The 20,239-nt window shown below is 36.6% G+C and overlaps 3 protein-coding genes across 4 annotated transcripts; 2 read left to right on the forward strand and 1 right to left on the reverse strand.

The window, feature by feature from the left end:
- The first annotated feature begins 702 nt into the window (after window positions 1-702).
- Window positions 703-9,965, forward strand: mfsd14a1 (major facilitator superfamily domain containing 14A 1). The gene is made up of 12 exons (XM_065244533.1): window positions 703-964; window positions 1,559-1,654; window positions 1,743-1,805; window positions 1,895-2,022; window positions 5,606-5,720; window positions 5,816-6,034; window positions 6,129-6,242; window positions 6,350-6,421; window positions 6,506-6,618; window positions 6,724-6,821; window positions 6,910-7,064; window positions 8,328-9,965. The coding sequence occupies exons 1-12, from the start codon at window positions 887-889 to the stop codon at window positions 8,532-8,534; spliced, it is 1,458 nt and encodes a 485-aa protein (XP_065100605.1). The 5' UTR covers window positions 703-886; the 3' UTR covers window positions 8,535-9,965.
- Window positions 9,966-10,115: 150 nt separating this feature from the next.
- On the reverse strand, window positions 10,116-15,627 carry sass6 (SAS-6 centriolar assembly protein). 2 transcript variants are annotated; one of them, XM_065244531.2, is made up of 17 exons: window positions 15,452-15,627; window positions 15,237-15,297; window positions 15,025-15,104; window positions 14,743-14,847; window positions 14,454-14,625; window positions 14,297-14,374; window positions 14,024-14,143; window positions 13,740-13,931; window positions 13,466-13,660; window positions 12,941-13,030; window positions 12,672-12,851; window positions 12,506-12,587; window positions 12,305-12,417; window positions 12,061-12,207; window positions 11,864-11,946; window positions 11,698-11,792; window positions 10,116-11,612 (listed from the first exon to the last, which is right to left on the reverse strand). In XM_065244531.2, exons 1-17 carry the CDS (start codon window positions 15,514-15,516, stop codon window positions 11,539-11,541), a joined length of 1,932 nt encoding a protein of 643 aa, XP_065100603.1. In that variant the 5' UTR covers window positions 15,517-15,627; the 3' UTR covers window positions 10,116-11,538. The 2 variants fall into 2 exon arrangements, with proteins under 2 accessions (XP_065100603.1, XP_065100604.1); XM_065244532.2 differs by lacking the exon at window positions 12,061-12,207.
- A 204-nt stretch (window positions 15,628-15,831) lies between these two features.
- lsm7 (LSM7 homolog, U6 small nuclear RNA and mRNA degradation associated) lies at window positions 15,832-17,350 on the forward strand. The gene is made up of 4 exons (XM_065243668.2): window positions 15,832-15,893; window positions 16,114-16,204; window positions 16,481-16,552; window positions 16,852-17,350. Exons 1-4 carry the CDS (start codon window positions 15,888-15,890, stop codon window positions 16,992-16,994), a joined length of 312 nt encoding a protein of 103 aa, XP_065099740.1. The 5' UTR covers window positions 15,832-15,887; the 3' UTR covers window positions 16,995-17,350.
- The last annotated feature ends 2,889 nt before the right edge of the window (window positions 17,351-20,239 follow it).

The raw sequence follows: 20,239 nt of genomic DNA on the forward strand, positions 1-20,239 counted from the left end.
GTGCTATAATTTGGTCCCCAGTGCTTCTATCAACCTAGAAAATGTGAAAAAGCTCAACCCAGTAACAATTTTTGGTAAACCATTCCACACAAGCATGTAAAAAAGTAACTCATCGAAATTTGGCTCCCCTTGTGATGTCAGAATGGGATAATACGGCCCCTTAATGCGCACTATCCAACCACGGCACTGCCATTTAGTGCAGAGATCAGCTCATTTGCATGTTAAATGACACACCCAAAACGGCACATTTTTGCTCACATCTACAAAGTGGCAATTTTTACATGCTATAGCCTATAATAAATTATCTATATTATATTTTGAGCTAAAACTTCACATACATACTCTAGGGACACCAAAGATTTATTTAACATCTTTAAAAAGTCTTGTGAAATGTCCCCTTTAATTGTAGTGAACTAAACTAAATAAAAAATGTATAGTTTATAGTTTAACATACTATAATTTGCATGAGTACTTTGAAGACGTTTTAATATATAAAGTAAAATAAAATACATATTAAATATAAAACTAAAAAACTCAATTTCTTATAAAAATCCCACTATTATAAAATTAAATGTTATAATGTATCTAAATATATTTTTTTCTAATATTTTTGTCATATTTTCATGTCGACCACGTGTGAGCGCAATGTGTGTGGGCGTGACCAAGCGGAATCGAATGATTCCGACGTCATGACGCTCACCACGCGCCTCGCTCGGGGAAGATGGCGACTGTGTACATCATCCAGAAGTGAATGGACGAAAAACAGCCCGAGATTCTTAAAATTTCCCCTTCTTCCCTCCATCACGCCCCGCTCCGCGTCAACACACATGCGTTTCGGTTAACATCGCCGAGATTTTACCCCGGTGCGAGCGATTAGGATGATAATATGACCCAAAAAAAGAAGAAGCGAGTGAATCGCAGTTTGTTGCTGGCGAAGAAAATCATCATTAAGGATGGAGGAACGGTGAGTATCTGCTCCATTAAACCAAAATTAAACGAATTTTCGCGTATATGACGTTATATATTAGTACACGTCAATGTTCTGGTCAAAACAGATGCTGTTATTAAACATGATTAGAGGATGTGTAACTTCGTCTGTGATGTTGTTTCCTATATCCAACCTCCATACTGTAACCTATACGCTTAAACGGGAAGCTCTTAGATATGATATAAATCAATATTATGTTAGTTGTTTGATGGACTTATGGTCTACTCAGCATATTGAAGCATAACGTAAAGTACCATTGTATTACCACGTGTTTTGGTTATTGCATTTTATTCTTTGAGTACCATAAAAATACAAATTAATGTCATTTATCAGTACCAGCTTAAGCTTGGTAATTGTTATAAATCACGAGGCTTCCTAAGGCAACAAATGCATGAACATAACCCAATGCGTGTCACAATGACTGTTGTTTGTTTAGGTTTATATCCTGTATGACAAATTAACGCCTATAATTAAGAGACGCCTATAATCATGGCTTTAATAACACGTGTGTGTGTTTTCTTCACATGTACTGTTTACTTTAAGTTTACAGTGTTGTGTCTTTCATTTCAGCCTCAAGGTTTCGGCTCTCCCAGTGTTTATCACGCAGTTATAGTTATTTTCCTGGAGTTCTTCGCTTGGGGTTTGCTCACAGCGCCTACTTTGGTAGTAAGTTCGGTTTTTGTTTCGTTGTGCATTGATAAATATTCAGTTTGATATGGATGTCGCTAAACTCGTATGTCGTCTGTGTCTACAGGCTCTTCGTGCAACGTTTCCCAAGCACACGTTTCTTATGAACGGCTTGATTCAGGGGGTGAAGGTATGGGAATCTTCAGTTTTACTGGTTCGTAATCTTTTGATGGTCGTGCCGTCAATGGTAAAGTATAAACACTGTTGATCTGTTCACAGGGTCTGCTGTCGTTTTTAAGCGCCCCTCTGATTGGTGCTTTATCTGATGTCTGGGGAAGAAAGTCCTTTCTTCTTCTCACGGTGTTCTTCACATGTGCTCCTATTCCTTTGATGAAGATCAGCCCTTGGTATGTAATCATCATGTAAAATTGTTAGGCCAAGGTCATCTTTTACCTTACTTTGATAGTGGGTTACTTTGATAGTGGGTTACTTTGATAGTGGGTTACTTTGATAGTGGGTTACTTTGATCTTGGATTACTTTGATATTGGATTACTTTGAAATTGGATTACTTTGATATTGGATTACTTTGATCTTGGATTACTTTGAAATTGGGATATTTTGATCTTGGGTTACATTGATTTTGATAGTGGGTTACTTTGTGTTTGATATTGGGTTACTTTGATCTTGGGGTTACTTTGATCTTGGGTTACTTTGATTTTGGGTTACTTTGATAGTGGGATGCTTTGTGTTTGATCTTGGGTTAATGTGATCGTGGGTTTATTTGATACTTTGATTGGGATATTTTGATCTTGGGTTACATTGATTTTGATAGTGGGTTACTTTGTGTTTGATATTGGGTTAATGTGATCGTGGGTTACTTTGATCTTGTGTTACTTTGATATTGGGTTACTTTGATAGTTGGTTAATTTGATATTGGGTTACTTTGATCTTGGGGTTACTTTGATCTTGGGTTACTTTGATTTTGGGTTACTTTGATAGTGGGTTACTTTGTGTTTGATATTGGGTTACTTTGATCTTGGGGTTACTTTGATCTTGGGTTACTTTGATCTTGGGTTACTTTGATAGTGGGTTGCTTTGTGTTTGATCTTGGGTTAATTTGATAGTGGGTTTATTTGATACTTTGATTGGGATATTTTGATCTTGGGTTACATTGATTTTGATAGTGGGTTACTTTGTGTTTGATATTGGGTTAATGTGATCGTGGGTTACTTTGATCTTGTGTTACTTTGATATTGGATTACTTTGATATTGGATTACTTTGATCTTGGATTACTTTGAAATTGGGATATTTTGATCTTGGGATATTTTGATCTTGGGTTACATTGATTTTGATAGTGGGTTACTTTGTGTTTGATATTGGGTTACTTTGATCTTGGGGTTACTTTGATCTTGGGTTACTTTGATTTTGGGTTACTTTGATAGTGGGATGCTTTGTGTTTGATCTTGGGTTAATGTGATCGTGGGTTTATTTGATACTTTGATTGGGATATTTTGATCTTGGGTTACATTGATTTTGATAGTGGGTTACTTTGTGTTTGATATTGGGTTAATGTGATCGTGGGTTACTTTGATCTTGTGTTACTTTGATATTGGGTTACTTTGATAGTTGGTTACTTTGATATTGGGTTACTTTGATCTTGGGGTTACTTTGATCTTGGGTTACTTTGATTTTGGGTTACTTTGATAGTGGGTTACTTTGTGTTTGATATTGGGTTACTTTGATCTTGGGGTTACTTTGATCTTGGGTTACTTTGATCTTGGGTTACTTTGATAGTGGGTTGCTTTGTGTTTGATCTTGGGTTAATTTGATAGTGGGTTTATTTGATACTTTGATTGGGATATTTTGATCTTGGGTTACATTGATTTTGATAGTGGGTTACTTTGTGTTTGATATTGGGTTAATGTGATCGTGGGTTACTTTGATCTTGTGTTACTTTGATATTGGGTTACTTTGATAGTTGGTTACTTTGATATTGGGTTACTTTGATCTTGGGGTTACTTTGATCTTGGGTTACTTTGATTTTGGGTTATTTTGATAGTGGGTTACTTTGTGTTTGATATTGGGTTACTTTGATCTTGGGGTTACTTTGATCTTGGGTTACTTTGATCTTGGGTTACTTTGATAGTGGGTTGCTTTGTGTTTGATCTTGGGTTAATTTGATAGTGGGTTTATTTGATACTTTGATTGGGATATTTTGATCTTGGGTTACATTGATTTTGATAGTGGGTTACTTTGTGTTTGATATTGGGTTAATGTGATCGTGGGTTACTTTGATCTTGTGTTACTTTGATATTGGGTTACTTTGATAGTTGGTTACTTTGATATTGGGTTACTTTGATCTTGGGGTTACTTTGATATTGGGTTACTTTGATTTTGGGTTACTTTGATAGTGGGTTACTTTGTGTTTGATATTGGGTTACTTTGATCTTGGGGTTACTTTGATCTTGGGTTACTTTGATAGTGGGTTGCTTTGTGTTTGATCTTGGGTTAATTTGATAGTGGGTTTATTTGATACTTTGATTGGGATATTTTGATCTTGGGTTACATTGATTTTGATAGTGGGTTACTTTGTGTTTGATATTGGGTTAATGTGATCGTGGGTTACTTTGATCTTGTGTTACTTTGATATTGGGTTACTTTGATAGTTGGTTACTTTGATCTTGGGTTACTTTGATAGTGGGTTACTTTGAACTTGGGTTACTTGATCTTGGGTTACATTGGTTTTGATAGTGGGTTAATTTGATAGTGGGTTACTTTGATAGAGGGTTACTTTGATAGTGGGTTAATTTGATACTTTGATCTTGGGTTACTTTGATTTTGATAGTGGGATAATTTGATAGTGGGTTACTTTGTGTTTGATCTTGGGTTACTTTGATAGTGGACTACTTTGATAGCGGGTTACTTTGATAGTGGGTTAATTTGGTATTGGGTTACTTTGACACTTTGATCTTGGGTTACTTTGATTTTGATGGCGGGTTACTTTGATAGTGGGTTAATTTGGTATTGGGTTACTTTGATCTTGGGTTACTTTGATCTTGGGTTACTTTGATCTTGGGTTACATTGGTTTTGATAGCGGGTTACTTTGATAGCGGGTTAATTTGATACTTTGATCTTGGGTTAATTTGATTTTGATAGTGGGTTACTTTGATTTTGATAGTGGGTTACTTTGATCTTGGGTTACTTTGATCTTGGGTTACATTGGTTTTGATAGTGGGTTAATTTGATAGTGGGTTACTTTGATCTAGGCATAAGTGAATCTTGGCATAGCTCGATCTTGGCATAGCTCGATCTTGGGATAGCTTGATTTTACATGCTTCTATTTGTTCCAGGTTATTAGTAATTAATCAAGCTTGCTGCAGCCTGACGTGAACATCCAACCCAACCCACATCCGAGTGAAATTTCAGAACCTGCCCCCGTTCCTATATTCGTCACATTTATCTCATTATCTTTGAAACCTGAAGATACATCAAGAAAACCAATACATTTTATTTTCTATGCCTATGCACATACATAAACTGAAAGATAACATTATTTTAGAGATGCACCGATATATCATCCAATAATCGTATCGTCAATAAAAGCATTTTTCCACACAATCGGCTATTGGATGACAATTTATAGACTGCCGATAGTCATCCTGTTATTGACATTATCATTATATGAATGAATAACATTTAGAAAGTTTAATCTTCCGAATTTAGTTAATGCAAGTTAATATAACCACCAAACTATTGGTATCGGCAGATATCAGTCTGGCTATCGTTATCCGTGGAAAAGTTTTAATATCGGTGCATCTCTAATTATTACATTTCGATCTCGAAACTGTTGTTAATTGCTTCAACATATTCCAAGAGAAGGTAGCATCACTTTTCCAGACTTATTAGACCTGGGCGTGGCTTCTGATGTCACAGGTGGATGTGGGCGGGGTTTGTTGTCCTTTATTGACACATTGTCCCTTGTTTCAGGTGGTATTTTGCAGTGATCTCGGTATCCGGTGTGTTCGCCGTTACTTTTTCGGTTGTTTTCGCCTATGTGGCCGACATCACCCAGGAACATGAACGGAGTATGGCTTACGGCATGGTGTGTATGACCGATTGGTACAATCACCTTTACCAAAATTAACAGAATCTCTTTGCACGTTAACGTACGTTCCTCTTCCCTCATTTTCACAAAAGGTTTCCGCCACGTTTGCGGCGAGTCTCGTGATAAGCCCGGCGATGGGAGCGTATCTGAGTCAGGTCTACGGAGACAGCCTGGTGGTGGTTCTGGCTTCTGCAATCGCAATGCTGGACATCTGCTTCATCCTCGTGGCTGTGCCCGAGTCGCTGCCTGAGAAAATGAGACCGGCGTCCTGGGGCGCTCCGATCTCTTGGGAGCAAGCAGATCCTTTTGCTGTAAGTGGATTTTACTTTTGGGAAATTGGTTGGCGTTGAGTTATTCATGAGATGAGGTTGATCAATATGATCACACGTGATGTCTTTTCTGCAGTCTCTGAGGAAGGTGGGGCAGGACTCGACGGTTCTCCTTATCTGTATCACAGTGTTTTTGTCTTACCTGCCTGAGGCTGGACAATCTTCCAGCTTTTTCCTGTATTTGCAGCAGGTATCTGCACACACCTTTCCTAGTAGTCATCTTAGCTCTAACCATGTCTGTTATTTTATATTTTGTACACAAAGTGACCATGAAGTCATTTCATCTTTGTCGTTCAGATCATGGGATTTTCCCCTGAAAGTGTTGCGGCGTTCATTGCCGTTTTGGGATTGCTGTCAATTGTTGCACAGGTTTGTAGGTTTCAAATAGATTTATACTCATCCATGGTATACCGTGGTAAAGGGTGTTTAATTTTCGTTTCTCTGTGCCTGCAGACTGTAGTGTTAAGTTTACTAATGCGCTCCATCGGGAACAAGAACACAATTTTGCTGGGTCTGGGGTTCCAGATTTTGCAGCTCGCCTGGTACGGGTTCGGATCGGAGCCGTGGTAAGACTTTCAGCCACATCATTAAATAAAGTAAAATAAATAATGACACAAACATCTGGACCTCTTTATTAATGAAATACCGTATCCATCATTCCCAAATGCTAGGATGATGTGGGCAGCCGGAGCTGTGGCGGCCATGTCCAGTATCACTTTCCCAGCTGTAAGCGCCCTGATCTCTCGCACGGCCGATCCGGATCAGCAAGGTCACATTCTTGTTTGAGACGGGTTACAAGTTCGATTGTTTTGTAAGAGCAAATGTGATTGGTTAACATCTTCCTCTGGTTTCTGTAGGCGTGGGTCAGGGCATGGTCACAGGTATCCGTGGACTGTGTAACGGTTTGGGTCCGGCCCTTTACGGTTTCATCTTCTACATTTTTCACGTCGAGCTGGACCAGGTTCCGGGCAAAGAACCGGATGTGCATCACCATCACGATCGTAACCAACAGGTGAGTTAACACACGTTTTACATAAACTGTTACATATGATTTACTAGCGGTTTGTTTTATCAGTTTTAAAATATCAATGATGCTTTTCCCCCCAAAATGTATTAATATTGGTTAGTATATAAATAAACTATTGCGTAATGTTAGCTAATATTCATTTGTTCTAATGTTAGCTACTTAAAATGAATTATAATGTTAGCTTATACAAATAATGTAAGCTTGTATTCCTTTAACTGCACTGTAAGAAAGTTACATGGTTGCCTTTTGAGTTAATACAACTTAAAAATATTAGTTGACACAATCATTTTTTACACAACTTTTTGAGTCAACTAATAGTTATTAGTTCATTATATTATGTTTAATTATTTTGTTTAAGGCAACCAGGTAACTTACTTTCTTAAGTTGAACCAACAAATTTATATTAACAGTGCGATGTTAAAGGGACACTCCACTTGTTTTGTTTTTTTAAATATGCTCATTTTTCAGCTCCCCTAGAGTTAAACATTTGATTTTTACCGTTTTGGAATCCATTCAGCTGATCTCTGGGTCTGGCGCTACCACTTTTAGCATAGCTTAGCATAAACAATTAAATCTGATTAGACCATTAGCATTGCGCTTAAAAATAACCAAAGTGTTTCGATCATTTTCCTATTTAAAACTTGACTCTTCTGTTATTACATCGTGTACTAAGACCGACGGAAATTTAAAAGTAATATAATTGCGCCTCCTGCAGCCATGGTACGGCAGCAAAATCTTTGATTATTATGCAAGAATGAGGGTATAGTTCCTAGCCATATCTGCCTAGAAAATCGCAACTTTAAATTTTCTGTCGGTCTTAGTACACGATGTAACTACAGAAGATTCAAGTTTTAAATAGGAAAAAAATCAAAACTCTCTAGTAATTTTTGACCGCGATGCTAATGATCTAATCAGATTCAATGGATTATGCTAAGCTATGCTAAAAGTGCTAGCGCCAGACCCGAAGATCAGCTGAATGGATTCTAAACCGGTAAAAATCTAATCTTTGGAAAATAAGCAAGTTTTCCCTGTATATGAAACTGTAAAGGTTTACTCAAAAAAAAAAAAAAAAAACAAAAAAAAAAAAAATGTTACGTATCAATACATTTAAGTTATAACAATAACTAAGATGTAGTTAGGCACACCAAATTTCAAACATTTAAATTTTATATAAATGGGTCAGCAAAATCGTTTTTTAAAATGCTTGCCTGCATCTTATGTTTCCTTCATTGTGGTTTTTCCTAACAGAGTTCAATAATCCCAGGACCGCCGTTCCTTTTCGGCGCATGTTCTGTGCTGCTAGCACTCCTGGTGGCGCTCTTTATCCCCGAACACCCTCACATGGGCACTCGTGCGGGAAGCTGGAAAAAGCACACGTCGCCCCACGGGCCCCCGCACAGTCCCCACCCGCCCGGAGAGGCCAAAGAGCCCCTCCTACAGGACACTAACGTGTGATTAGCTGTTCGAGTGTGGGCATATCGGCAACCTTCAAGGAAAGAGTTACGCATGGAAGCTTTTGTATATTGAATCGTAAAGCTATATCAGATGTGTACACAGTCCTTGCTTGGAGATCCACCTTCCTGCCATAATTTCATTTATATATGCCAGAATTGAGGCGTTTATGTGGAATTTGCGGGCGGGATGGAAGACCTCTATATTTAGGACGGGGACATCCTTTCTGTGTTACGAATAGAGCACCACTTTTTAATGAAATGTATATAGAAGAACATATATTTAATGACAGTTTTGTCCAAAGGCACTATTGCAATGGCTTGTATTTATTTTATTTGGTTTTTCTTTTTTTCTTTTTATACCTTGCTGTCTTATTTGCTTTCATTACCATAACTCACTCAGGGACATTAACCCGATCAGGAACGTTCGTTTCCCGATCAGTAGGGCCGAGCGACTATTCAGACGCAAGAATAAGTGCAAACTTATTTACGAAACAAATTCGTTTAGTTAAATTAATAAATAAATACATTTTATTCGTAATAATTGCACGAACAAATTCTCAAATTTTCCGTATAAATAGTTTATGAAGAAATTGTTTATGAAACATTGTGGTTGAGACTTGCGCCTTATTGAGCTCGGTGAGCAAGTGGCTTGCTACGAAGTTTGTTTAGGAGGAACCTTACCGGTGATTGTATGGATTCCCAGTGATTCGTCGTGAACGGCCTTAACTTGATGGTTAAGCTTTGGACATTCAACATCGCAATGGCGTGCTTAATTTGGTTTATTTCTCGTATATTAAGCTGCTGCTTGTTTCTGTTCGTACCACTTAGAATCAATGGTGCCTTTCCCAGCTTACATTTCTTTGTTAATGGGAATCGTAAAATGTGTCCAGATAGAAATTGTAATGCATCAGACTTCTGAGAGTCATTAGGATCGGCTTTAACCTTTTATAACATTGAGTTGCATGGAAAGCTGTAGTATTGACTATAGTTTTAGCAGAGATTTGATGCATTATTACTCTCTTTCTGGATTTGCTTTTGGCCTTACGTTTCCGTTTCGAAAAAATATTTACATTTTAACTTTCAAAAATGCCAAACGACTAAAGGACATTTCCAAGAAAAAGCTAAATTTGCCAGTGGCCTTTCTGTATTTTTCATTTTGTTGGAGACATTTTAAAATAACCATTTGACCAAATGTACATTTTATTGGCGTAAAACAGGCGAGTTTATTTACATTAGTACTTTGGATATTTATGAGTTCCTGTAATATATTTCTATCTGTCTCAGAATGCAGTGTGCTTTTTTACGTTCTGTGGTTCCGTTGTGCCGTATTCGTTATAAATTTTAGCTCATGATGGATTGTTTTGACTGAACAGTGTAAATATGTCACAAAGTATCCACACATGCATTTCAATAAAAGTTAAATATTTTGATGTATGCGCGTTGGGGTTTGTTATACTTTATTATTGATTTGTAAAGAGTCCAATGACAGGAAAATGTAGCTGGGTGATTCTCGCGAAATTAGACTTATGAGGTGTCATGAAACATTTTGTTAAAAATATAGTAAATGCAAAGTAACAGTATAAAAAAATAAGAAGCATACAGTTACAAACATCTCTTCATGTACTATTTTGCACATAATTTCAAATGACAAACCAATTTCGGTTTTTTTTCACATTTAGGGTGAAAATTTTCATTATCGCAACGTGTACATGACTGGATTTGGGTTCTTTGACATGGAAATATTTATAATTAAAAAAATCGAAAAAAAAATAGGCTTCAGTGCATGTTATACTATAAACATTTACAGAAAAGAAACATGTGGTATTTGGTGGTCATTGGTAAATGTAGACACAGTAATAAGGAATATAAATGTGTCCAAAACAAATTTTCTCATCCTCCGCAACAATTTTCAATCATTGTTTAAGCCCTCAAGAAACTAACATTTAAAAAAAACTTGTTGGAAGGGACATAATTGACTGTGACACTCAAGATGGCTACCAGGTAAGCAGTTTTAATTTTTTCTCTCCTGATAAAAGTTTAAATTTTGTTTGTCGTAGTACCTAGACAACTTTTAGTTCTCATTACCGAAACATGCGTTTGTAAATGGATATATTTAATGTAATATGTTGCGGTAATGATAATTTTTGATAATGATAATCTAAAAAAAATGTAAATAATTTTATAGGAAATATTTTTTAAATCCTCTAAAAATAATGGTTTAAGTAAGTTCAGATCTTAATCTTATATGTGCAAAAAAAGGCTTTATAAAAACTTAATGCTGGACACCTTTTAAGTCTGGATTTCGTGAGAATCACCCAGCTGTCCCGCCAACTACTAAGTATGCCGTGTGTTTTCCTGATTAAAAATGTTTGATATAAAAATTGTACAACAAACAATTGGTGTGAAGTATACAGTTTATTAATTGTGTTGTTATAAAAAAAGTGTTGTTTATCAAGCAGCAGCCAGGCCGGCCCATGATAAAACATAAGACGTATACTATAACAAACAAATACAAAAATATAGACAAGAATTATGTACATGTTTACACAGCAAACCACCGATTACAATTTGTCATCAACCTAATAGCCACTTCAAGTCGATATTAAAAAAACATCTAATGAACTTTAATCTTGGTCCAAGAATATAAAATGGCAGCTAGTATGATTTTTGGTAAATGTCAATTTATCCAATAGTTCACGTATGGCACAAGGTGAATCCACTATTATCCCATCAAGGGCACTGTAGTTTAGGTTAAGCACCATTAAACATTTCACAATCAGTCCCACTGAAAGCACTTCTGAGAAAGTCTTCTTGTAAACAGATCAACATAGAAATAGGTTAAAAATAAATCTGGTTTAATAAATAATTTAACATTTCTGAACACACAAATGAGTCATTAAACAATATATGGTCTCCGTGGAGAATTTGAAATGCATTTCTACAGTATCCCAGCAGTAGCATTCATAGTAGTGATGAAGTGACGTCCGTATAGAAAACTCTCTCTATCATCCTGGAAAGTATGCGGAGGTAGCAGATGGTGTTTGTTTTACACCAGCTGTGTTCAAGGGCTTAGGCACTTCTGCGTGTGAAGTAGATATTTTAAATATCCTTTAAAAGGTCAAAGAGTAGTAATTAGGAATGAAGGTTGTATATTTGTAGTTTACCTCTATTCAGATGCATGCTGGGAAGGAGACCACGGAGGGGTATGCTGTGATCTCTTCTTTCAAAGTACTTGGAGTCCAAACCTACAGATTCTCCACTGTTGAGATCAGAAATATATGTTGCACCAAAGACTGTCACCAAACCATAATAAAACAAAATCAAACTTACTTCTCTTTATTTGAAGGTTGTGGTGGCTGGGGATTGGGGCACACGCTTCCTACTTCTATTGAAGATTTGGGATTAAACTGGACCTAAAATTCATGAAAAAAAAAAATTTCTTAACAACTTTCTTTCAAACTAATCAGAGTCAAACCAGTTTGGACTTCGAAGACTAGCTTTAGAAAGAATTTATAGACATGGCCTGCCTTTGGTCCAGATGTCTGATTGTGCATGGTCAAGACAGAGCGAGGTCCTGAGCTCACACAGGAAAGAGGAAGAGGGTATTTGGAGTTTATGGTAGAGGTGATGGGAAAACCCTGTCCCAAAGATGAAGGGAAGCCTTTGCTATCAAGCTACAGAAGAAAAACTTCTATCATTTTTCAAACACACACCAAATTTTGCATGCAAACAACTCCAGCTACATGGATGCACAAAGGATTTTCAAAGTACCAAATTGTGAGACTGTGTTCTCAGCCCCACGGCAGGGGTCTCGAACATCCCAAGAGCTTCTTGTTTCCGAGAAAGCTGGTTCTCATTTAGTTGCTTGTTCAACCAAGTTATCACTGAGGGATAAGAAAGCAGGAGAGAGTTTAACAATATAATTGTTTGTCAGAATAATCAATAATAAAAATATTTAAACATTTAACTGACCGTTCTCATTGGTTCTCAACACCTCCCGGCTCTCGTCCAGTTTCTGAACCGTAGCCTCCAGCTGCTCTTTCAGTTTTGTTGCCTACAAACAAAAATATTTGTGAAATACATATTCAGGACCGAGTTTGTATGTGACAAGCACAGAACGTTGGTGTGGATACAGCACCTCCTCTTCTTTCTGTCTGAGTCGTTGTTGAGTCTCTTGAAGTTCTTGCCGACCCCTCTGCAGTTTTTCTGTGGTCTCCTGCAAGAGTTTCTCCTGAGACACCGTCACTGTATTCTTTACTTTAATTTTTCCCACCAAAGCCTTCAGATCCCCCTGGAGCTTCTTGATGATGCCATTTGCCTACCGTGAAAGTTAAAATCTTGTAAGGTTGTGTTTATTCATATCACTTGAGAATGGTGATTCTTGTTTATGGTTAAAAGTTGACAAACCTTGATGAGTTCCTCAGACAGGGATTTTACGGTGACTTCTAGTTTGCTGATCTGCAGTTGTTTGCTTTCGACATTTCCCTCGACAGAATTCTGTCAAAACGGAGAGAAAAAATTTGCTATTCTACCACTAGATTCTGTGCGTAAGCATAGTCCAAGGTGTGCGTATATTTACACACATTTCTACGTATAAGTGCAATTTGATAAATTCCACACTTTACGCACACTTCTGTTCGTACGCACGCTTGATAAATGAGGCCACAGGTGCATGCGTAGCAAAGTGGAGCCTACAAACCCTCTCATACAAGGAATTTGGAAAAGCATGCAATGTGCATGTTAATGTGAAACTATGATGGTGATGATAATAATAACAACTATCGGCAACTATCGTCATGAAAGCCATATGTCTGACTATCACTGATACACAATATTATCGGCACAACCCTAGAATAGACAGAAACATACACACAGACTGACAAAGAAATAAATAGAAAGAGACAGAGATGACAGACATTCAGACAGATTTACCTTCTGTTGCTGTGTAGCTTCCAGCACTTCTTTGGTCCGTGACACAAGCTGATCTTTATCTTTGATCTCCTGCTCCAAGACGGCGACTCGCGTCTGCAGCTGGTTGACCAGACGCTCCCTCTCGTGGCACTCGGTGTCAAGGGCACTGTTTTCCCTCCTTAAGGACAAAACCTGCTGCTTCGACCGCTGACACTCCTGGATAAAGTATCAAACGTGATAACAAACAACCTGCTGACTTTTCATTTCACAAGCATGTTTTTGTGTGAGAAATTACCTCTTCCAAACTCGCCAATTTGGCCTTTAGGTCACGGATGGTAGAGTCGCTCTTGTATTTCTTATCGATCAGCTCTCTGTTGGTGGTTTCCAACTCAAGGACTTTGCTTTGAAACTGCTGGGTGCTTTTGTTATGAGCCGACTCCAGTTCTTGTCGTAACTGTTCGTTCTGTTGCTGAAGACGGGCTTGCGTCTTGTGGAGCAAATATGTTTAAGATATAGATTAGTAATCTTGCAGTCTAACTATGGTTTATTTTGTTATGGTGTCTTTAAATGTGAAGTAACCTCCAGGGCTTGTTCACGCTCGGCTGTGAGATCTTGCATGTGTCTGCTGGACAGGGAGGTTGTCTGTGACGTCCATTCGGACCGAAGTTTGTCCAGCTCTCGACTTTTCTCAGACAGCGTCTGGGGATAAAAAATTTATGATTAATTTCATCAGCCTTTGCACCTGTATGTTGTATGTGACTTAAATATGGTTAAAGATCTGGCAACCCAAATGTTGTAGATTTAGTGTTTATGAGCAATATCCTTCTTAACCCCTAGCATGCCATGACTTACTTGTTGTGCATAATTGAGCTGTCTAGTCAGGTCTTCCTCCGTCTTCCTCAACTTTTGTTCCAGCTGCTGCTTTTCCTCCTGAAAAAAAAACACAAATTTGTTTTTCAGCGATCAAGATCCATACATCTGTAGTAGAATGCAATATAATGGCCTTTACCTTTACAGTAGACAGACGGGTTGCCAGATATTTCTTAACATCTGTATCAGATCCAGGGAGGAGTTTCAGAGAAAGATGTGTGAGGTGTTTAAAAGCATTCGTCTCCACAATGTTAAGGTTCGACGGGCTGTGATCGAACGCAGATGAGGCCGACGTGAGCTGTAACAGGAACCTAACACAGACATAGAGACCTGGATTACATGACTGATATGCATTTAAAGGCGGGGTGCATGATTTTTGAAAAACACGTTGGGAAAGAGATTTATAAAAATTACAGATAGTCTCTCACCGTGGGCTTTCTTTGTTCTGTTCAGAGATACACTGTTCAAGCAGGTCTATGAATTTTTGAGGAAACGATGTGAAATCTATTAAAAGACCCTGCTGCACTTTTAAACTGCCATGGAAAGAGAATGGAAATCATTGTGGAATGAAAATCTCACATACGTAAAATATTGTAATTAACCACAATGCATTATTATGTGCTGCTACTGTAGCTGCACAAAGGTCATGATCCCAAAATGTAAAGATGCACTGTCAAATGCATTATTGTAAAAATGACAGATGTCAGTACCTCTGAAAATCCTCTTCTGATATGACAAGGTTGTATAAAAAGTACAGATCAGTATCATCTGTCAGCCTTACAACCAAATCCTGTTGAGCAAACATAAACAGGTTGAGCTTTACTGGTTGTTTGTACAGTGTTTAATTATTACTTCCGGTTTCTTTGCCTTGCTTCAAAGACCATTTCGTTATTCTCAAATTGTATTGTATACGTTTTCGCACCTTTCTATGAACTGGATTTGACGTTGACTGCAGTTCAATACTAATACGAATGACTGAACGCCTGTGAGAGAAAAACACATCAAATAAATGCACATAGAGCCCCTAAAGTATGAAAAATACAGCGGTATGAGTCTTATAAAAATACGCAAGGGAACATAATAAAATATCGCGATACTGTTTCGTTTCAAACATTTCGTATAAAGGTCCGTTTTTACCTTTCATCTGTGTCTTTATTCTTCACCTGCACTTGCAACCTCTTGTTAAAAAGTAATTCCGTCATTTTCCGATTATAAAGTATCCCTGAAACGTTGTAAAATTCATAAAAATCACAGTTTAATTTGTTGTCAGGCGAATCATTTGTTGGTTTGTTTTTTGGCGCTTCGCTGCCGCGTTTGTCCGTTTCTCGCCGGAAGTAGTATCGATCACGGCAACGTTATCAAACTTATTAGTTTATCTAAATTAATATTTTTTTATTAACAAAAACTAAAATAATATTACGATTTGCGTGAATTAATATAGAATATTGTTTGTTTTAATGCGATACAATTTATAATATTTTCTGTCACAGTTTACCGAGGCGGGCTGTGATTGGTGGAGAGGCAGGCGTCAAAGGTCAACACCAAGGGGGCGGGGCGTTGAGGAGTTTTGAACATGGCGGTGAGTATCGCAAACGATCACGCACCGTTCACTTTAATAGCGTTTTTATGTCCACATGGCTTTAATAAACACGTTTATAAAGACGAAATTATGTTATGCACGTTTCTACCGCACAGTTTAAAGTTAACTGGTTATTGTGGATTTGGTTCTAGTTCCAGTTATTGTATTAGACCGGTCTGTGTAATAGTTAGTGAAATGCATCTGTGTTTTTGCTTTTCAGGATAAAGATAAGAAAAAGAAGGAGAGTATATTTGATTTGTCGAAATATATCGACAAACATATCAGAGTGAAGTTTCAAGGAGGTCGTGAAGGTGAGGGATAATTGTATTATAAGCTTTCTTAATGGACAATCTACATGATCAGCTTTCAAAATAGTGCCTTAGGAAAATTACCCCCCCCCCCCCCTTTTATTTTTTTACAAAATAGTTAAAATATTGCTTTTATTATGCTGTTATATATGTTGTTACTGTTTGTATCATGTCAAATGGCCACATATTAAGGGCACTAAGTGTTTTGACTGTCAAAGATCTTATTTTGACCATGAAGTATTTGACATTTTGCAACAAAACTTTACTTGTGATCTTCAGCAAGCGGTGTCTTGAAAGGCTTCGACCCACTGTTGAATCTTGTGTTGGATGGCACCATTGAATATATGCGAGGTAAGGGTTAAAAAATATGGATGACACTTTAATAAGTTTGTGTACATTGATACAAGTAAAATATTTAAGAATTAATTAATCCACCAAATATATTATAAATATATTTTTGTTTAGCATTAATATTAACAAATACAGTACTTTTAATTATAAAAATATATGTAGGTATTAACACCAACCGCATGTATAAAATGAAACATTTTTTAACTAACCATTGTGTTAACTTAAGTTAAAATATAAATAAAAAAACTCAAGTACCACTTTGGTCAGAATATTTAAAGCATCACATTGTCTTCATACAGATCCAGATGACCAGTATAAGCTGACTGAGGACACCCGGCAGCTCGGTCTGGTCGTGTGCCGAGGGACGTCGGTTGTTCTCATCTGTCCACAGGATGGGATGGAGGCCATTCCAAATCCTTTCATTCAACAGCAGGATGGATAAACTGCACACTAGCATAAACAAACACAGACAGACACCATGCAGCGTTTTTTCTTGCATTGGATTGATTTTTCCTAAAGAAAACAGTTGGCTTTTTTAGTTTTGAAATTATGGATGTCATTTCATTAGAAGTATACATAATGTATTTAGACTCAGGATAAATGTTTTTCTGTACTTTATGAAACTCATGCATTGATGTTTTTTGTGTGTTGGTTATAGTTTTGAAATATGTGGTTTTCTGTTTATGAAAACGAGCAAATAGTGTTTCCCTGGTTTGTTTTATTACTAAGGTTAATTTGAACATTAATAAAGATCTGGGATTTAATAATTTGTAATAAAAGCAAAAACGTTTGACTGTACCTGAGGGTGTTCCCTAAAGACTTGGATTTGTTTAGAAAAGCATTTGTAGACAAACAGTAAAACCAGCAGTAAATCAACAGTGTAATCTGTATAATCTATGAAAACTGCACTTTAAAGGCTTCAAAGATACGCCTTTAAACTACTTCTTTGTTTACCTTGAAGTCAGCTTTTTCTTTTTTACAAATTTGAATACTCATTTTGGAAATTTAAGTGATTGTCTAGAGGATAAAATACAGATTTGTTTATTAATTCATTAAAAACACATTTCACCTCATTTTAATTCATTATAATTATTAATAGGTGGCATATTTTGCCTCAATTATAGAAAGTTGCAAACATTCATGGACATGTATAAGCAAACACATAAGTAAAATATTACAAACTATAATATAAAAAAAAGATTATTTGTAATAAATATCCACCTTAAATAGTAGAAATAACGTAAAACAGGTCTGCTGTAAACAAGGATACCAGACCACCAATCCTCATCCACTGACCTGAAATAGTATTAAGAATTGGCACAGTTGCAGACAAGATCTTCATTTACATTCACCATCAGTTCCTACACACCCTGAACCATTATAACCATGCTAAAGCTCAGAGCTGGGTGCCAATACTCATGCAATACAAGAAACGGATGAATTCACATTTTGAAAGTATTGCATTAAAGATCAGTGGAAAGGCTATACCATAGTCACTAGTTTATTGACATGTGTACTTTTCCCATTTAAAGTCACTGCATCAGGGTTACAAGTGGGTCTTTGTGGTGGTGCTCAGAGGCGTGAATGCCTGATCTCACTTCATCTGATAGCCATCGGCCTTCTCTCCTCTCTGTGGAAAAACCCTTGGGTCCAAGCTTTTCAAAAAGCCTATGGTAAAATGTGTAAGCCGTCACTAACAGGGTGTAATTACAAAAGCATGGTTACATGGCTGATTATTTGTACATGAAAAAATACTGTAGTTTACCTTATTAAATGGTAGTATATTATTCATATACATATTAATGCTATAGTATTATAGTGAATTGAACCTGTAATACTGTAGTGTACTTTACATTTTATTATGGTAAGTTTCAAAAACACTACAGTATTTTTTATGTGGTAACTTAACTGTATTAAAAAATGAAAGAAAATGTTTTATCTAAGTGTGTACCCAAATCTCCTATTAGGCTAACCCTAGTACTAAATGTTGTACTTTTTTGGAGCGTGTCATCTAACCCCTCCCAAGAACAACAGTCTATTGTTTCTCTAAATCCCTCAGAAGTCTAAGATAAATGGGTTAGTCTTTGTTGATTTAACTAAGTGCTTTAATAGTTGTCGCGTAAATACGTGTAGTAAAGTCGTTTAATCCCATAATATTTGCGGATTTTGGCGAAAAGAAGTTTATGTGGATGCTGAAGCACCGACCAATCAGGGATAAGATTACGCCGTCACCTGCGCGAAGCCACGCCCACAGACCAGCGGAACGTATTACAGAGCGGAACGGATTATAAAGTTTCAGTCACTTGTCGTGGATTCTTCGGACGTCAACGTATAAATCAGATGACTTATTAAACAAATGCGGTCTGAAACGGTAAGTAATCATCTTTAGTTATAGCTACTAGTTATAATTTTATGATGGCTGTTCTTATGGAATGTAAATAGATAATATTCTTTGGCAACTCTTGATGTTTGTAGGTGTACAACCAATAATATTTTTATATGATTAAACGTAGGCCTATTTATTATAGTGAAACTTAATAAACATTTGATCACATTTATTTTATTATGTACTGTTGTGCTGAAATGCATGCAAGAAACTGTATGCATTAGAGGTTGACCGACAGTGGATTTTACCGATACCGATAACTAAGTTGGTCCCTGCTTGCCGAACGATTAATGACCGATAATTTTTCAAATGGATACTGGAGGAAAAAACAAATATAACATTCAAAGTGAAATGTATTACAAAAGTAATAAAACAACAGTACTGAACCATGCTTAATAAAAAATAAATATAAAAAATAAAAAATATTTTGCATTAAATACTATGAAATTCTCTCACTGGTCAAATTTAAATTACATAAATGTCAATTATACGTGTAGTCTGTACTTTATTTGCTCCTGTTTTAACATTCAATGATTATTTATTCATCTGAATGCAAATTTAGATTTTTTTGGATATGCTAACATAGCCAACAGCTGCATATAGTTTGGTTTCTCTCATAATTAACTTAAAATATGGATAAATAATGGATAAAAGTAGCCACTATTACAAACCATTACAGAAAATTCTAGTGGTTTCCATTAAAATACCAATAGGAACCATTAGCTTTTACCATTAGAACCACTACACTGTAGTGTGTTTTGGGCCATATTCCATTAGAAACAATACATAGAACCAATACATACCATTAGAGACCAACAAAAACCCATACACTGTAGTGTGTTTTGGGCCATATTCCATTAGAACCAACAAAATTCCTAATAAAACCAATAAAACCATTAGAATAATGGTTTTATTGTTTTTTTTCAGCAGGGCGTCCTGTTAGCCTTGATGACAAACTTAGGTTCCTGATGTTGTTTCTCAGAATCTATTCAGCAAATGAATTACTTTATAATGATATGAAGCAACTGACTCAACTCTGAATAACTATCTGCATGCATTTTTTGCCGATAGCCGATTCTTCCGCCAATGAACTATCGGTGCCGATTATTCGGCAAAACCAATTAATCGGCCTACCTCTAGTATGCATGTACAAATATAAATGCAATTTTTGCAAATATATAGTCTTAGGATACTGTTTTTGGCATGCATGTATTCAACAATGTCATCGTTGTTGTGTCTGAAGTAAATAACTATATCCATCTCATCTATTCTAGAACATAAGGCTTCATATTCCTATGCTA

Source organism: Paramisgurnus dabryanus, chromosome 24 (assembly GCF_030506205.2).
Source record: "Paramisgurnus dabryanus chromosome 24, PD_genome_1.1, whole genome shotgun sequence".
NCBI classification, from domain to species: Eukaryota; Metazoa; Chordata; class Actinopteri; order Cypriniformes; family Cobitidae; genus Paramisgurnus; species Paramisgurnus dabryanus.

What these genes read in the sequence shown, in the direction of transcription:
- mfsd14a1 (XM_065244533.1), top strand. Translation starts at nt 887, where the DNA reads ATGACCCAAAAAAAGAAGAAGCGAGTGAATCGCAGTTTGTTGCTGGCG. An exon ending in GCTTGATTCAGGGGGTGAAG is followed by an intron (nt 1,806 to 1,894) that starts GTATGGGAATCT and finishes ATCTGTTCACAG; the next exon opens with GGTCTGCTGTCGTTTTTAAG. An exon ending in TGCTGTCAATTGTTGCACAG is followed by an intron (nt 6,422 to 6,505) that starts GTTTGTAGGTTT and finishes CTGTGCCTGCAG; the next exon opens with ACTGTAGTGTTAAGTTTACT.
- sass6 (XM_065244531.2), bottom strand. Translation starts at nt 15,516, where the DNA reads ATGACGGAATTACTTTTTAACAAGAGGTTGCAAGTGCAGGTGAAGAAT. An exon ending in GTTGAGAACCAATGAGAACG is followed by an intron (nt 12,418 to 12,505) that starts GTCAGTTAAATG and finishes CTTATCCCTCAG; the next exon opens with TGATAACTTGGTTGAACAAG. An exon ending in GAACACAGTCTCACAATTTG is followed by an intron (nt 12,208 to 12,304) that starts GTACTTTGAAAA and finishes TTTCTTCTGTAG; the next exon opens with CTTGATAGCAAAGGCTTCCC.
- lsm7 (XM_065243668.2), top strand. An exon ending in GTTTCAAGGAGGTCGTGAAG is followed by an intron (nt 16,205 to 16,480) that starts GTGAGGGATAAT and finishes TGTGATCTTCAG; the next exon opens with CAAGCGGTGTCTTGAAAGGC. An exon ending in CACCATTGAATATATGCGAG is followed by an intron (nt 16,553 to 16,851) that starts GTAAGGGTTAAA and finishes GTCTTCATACAG; the next exon opens with ATCCAGATGACCAGTATAAG.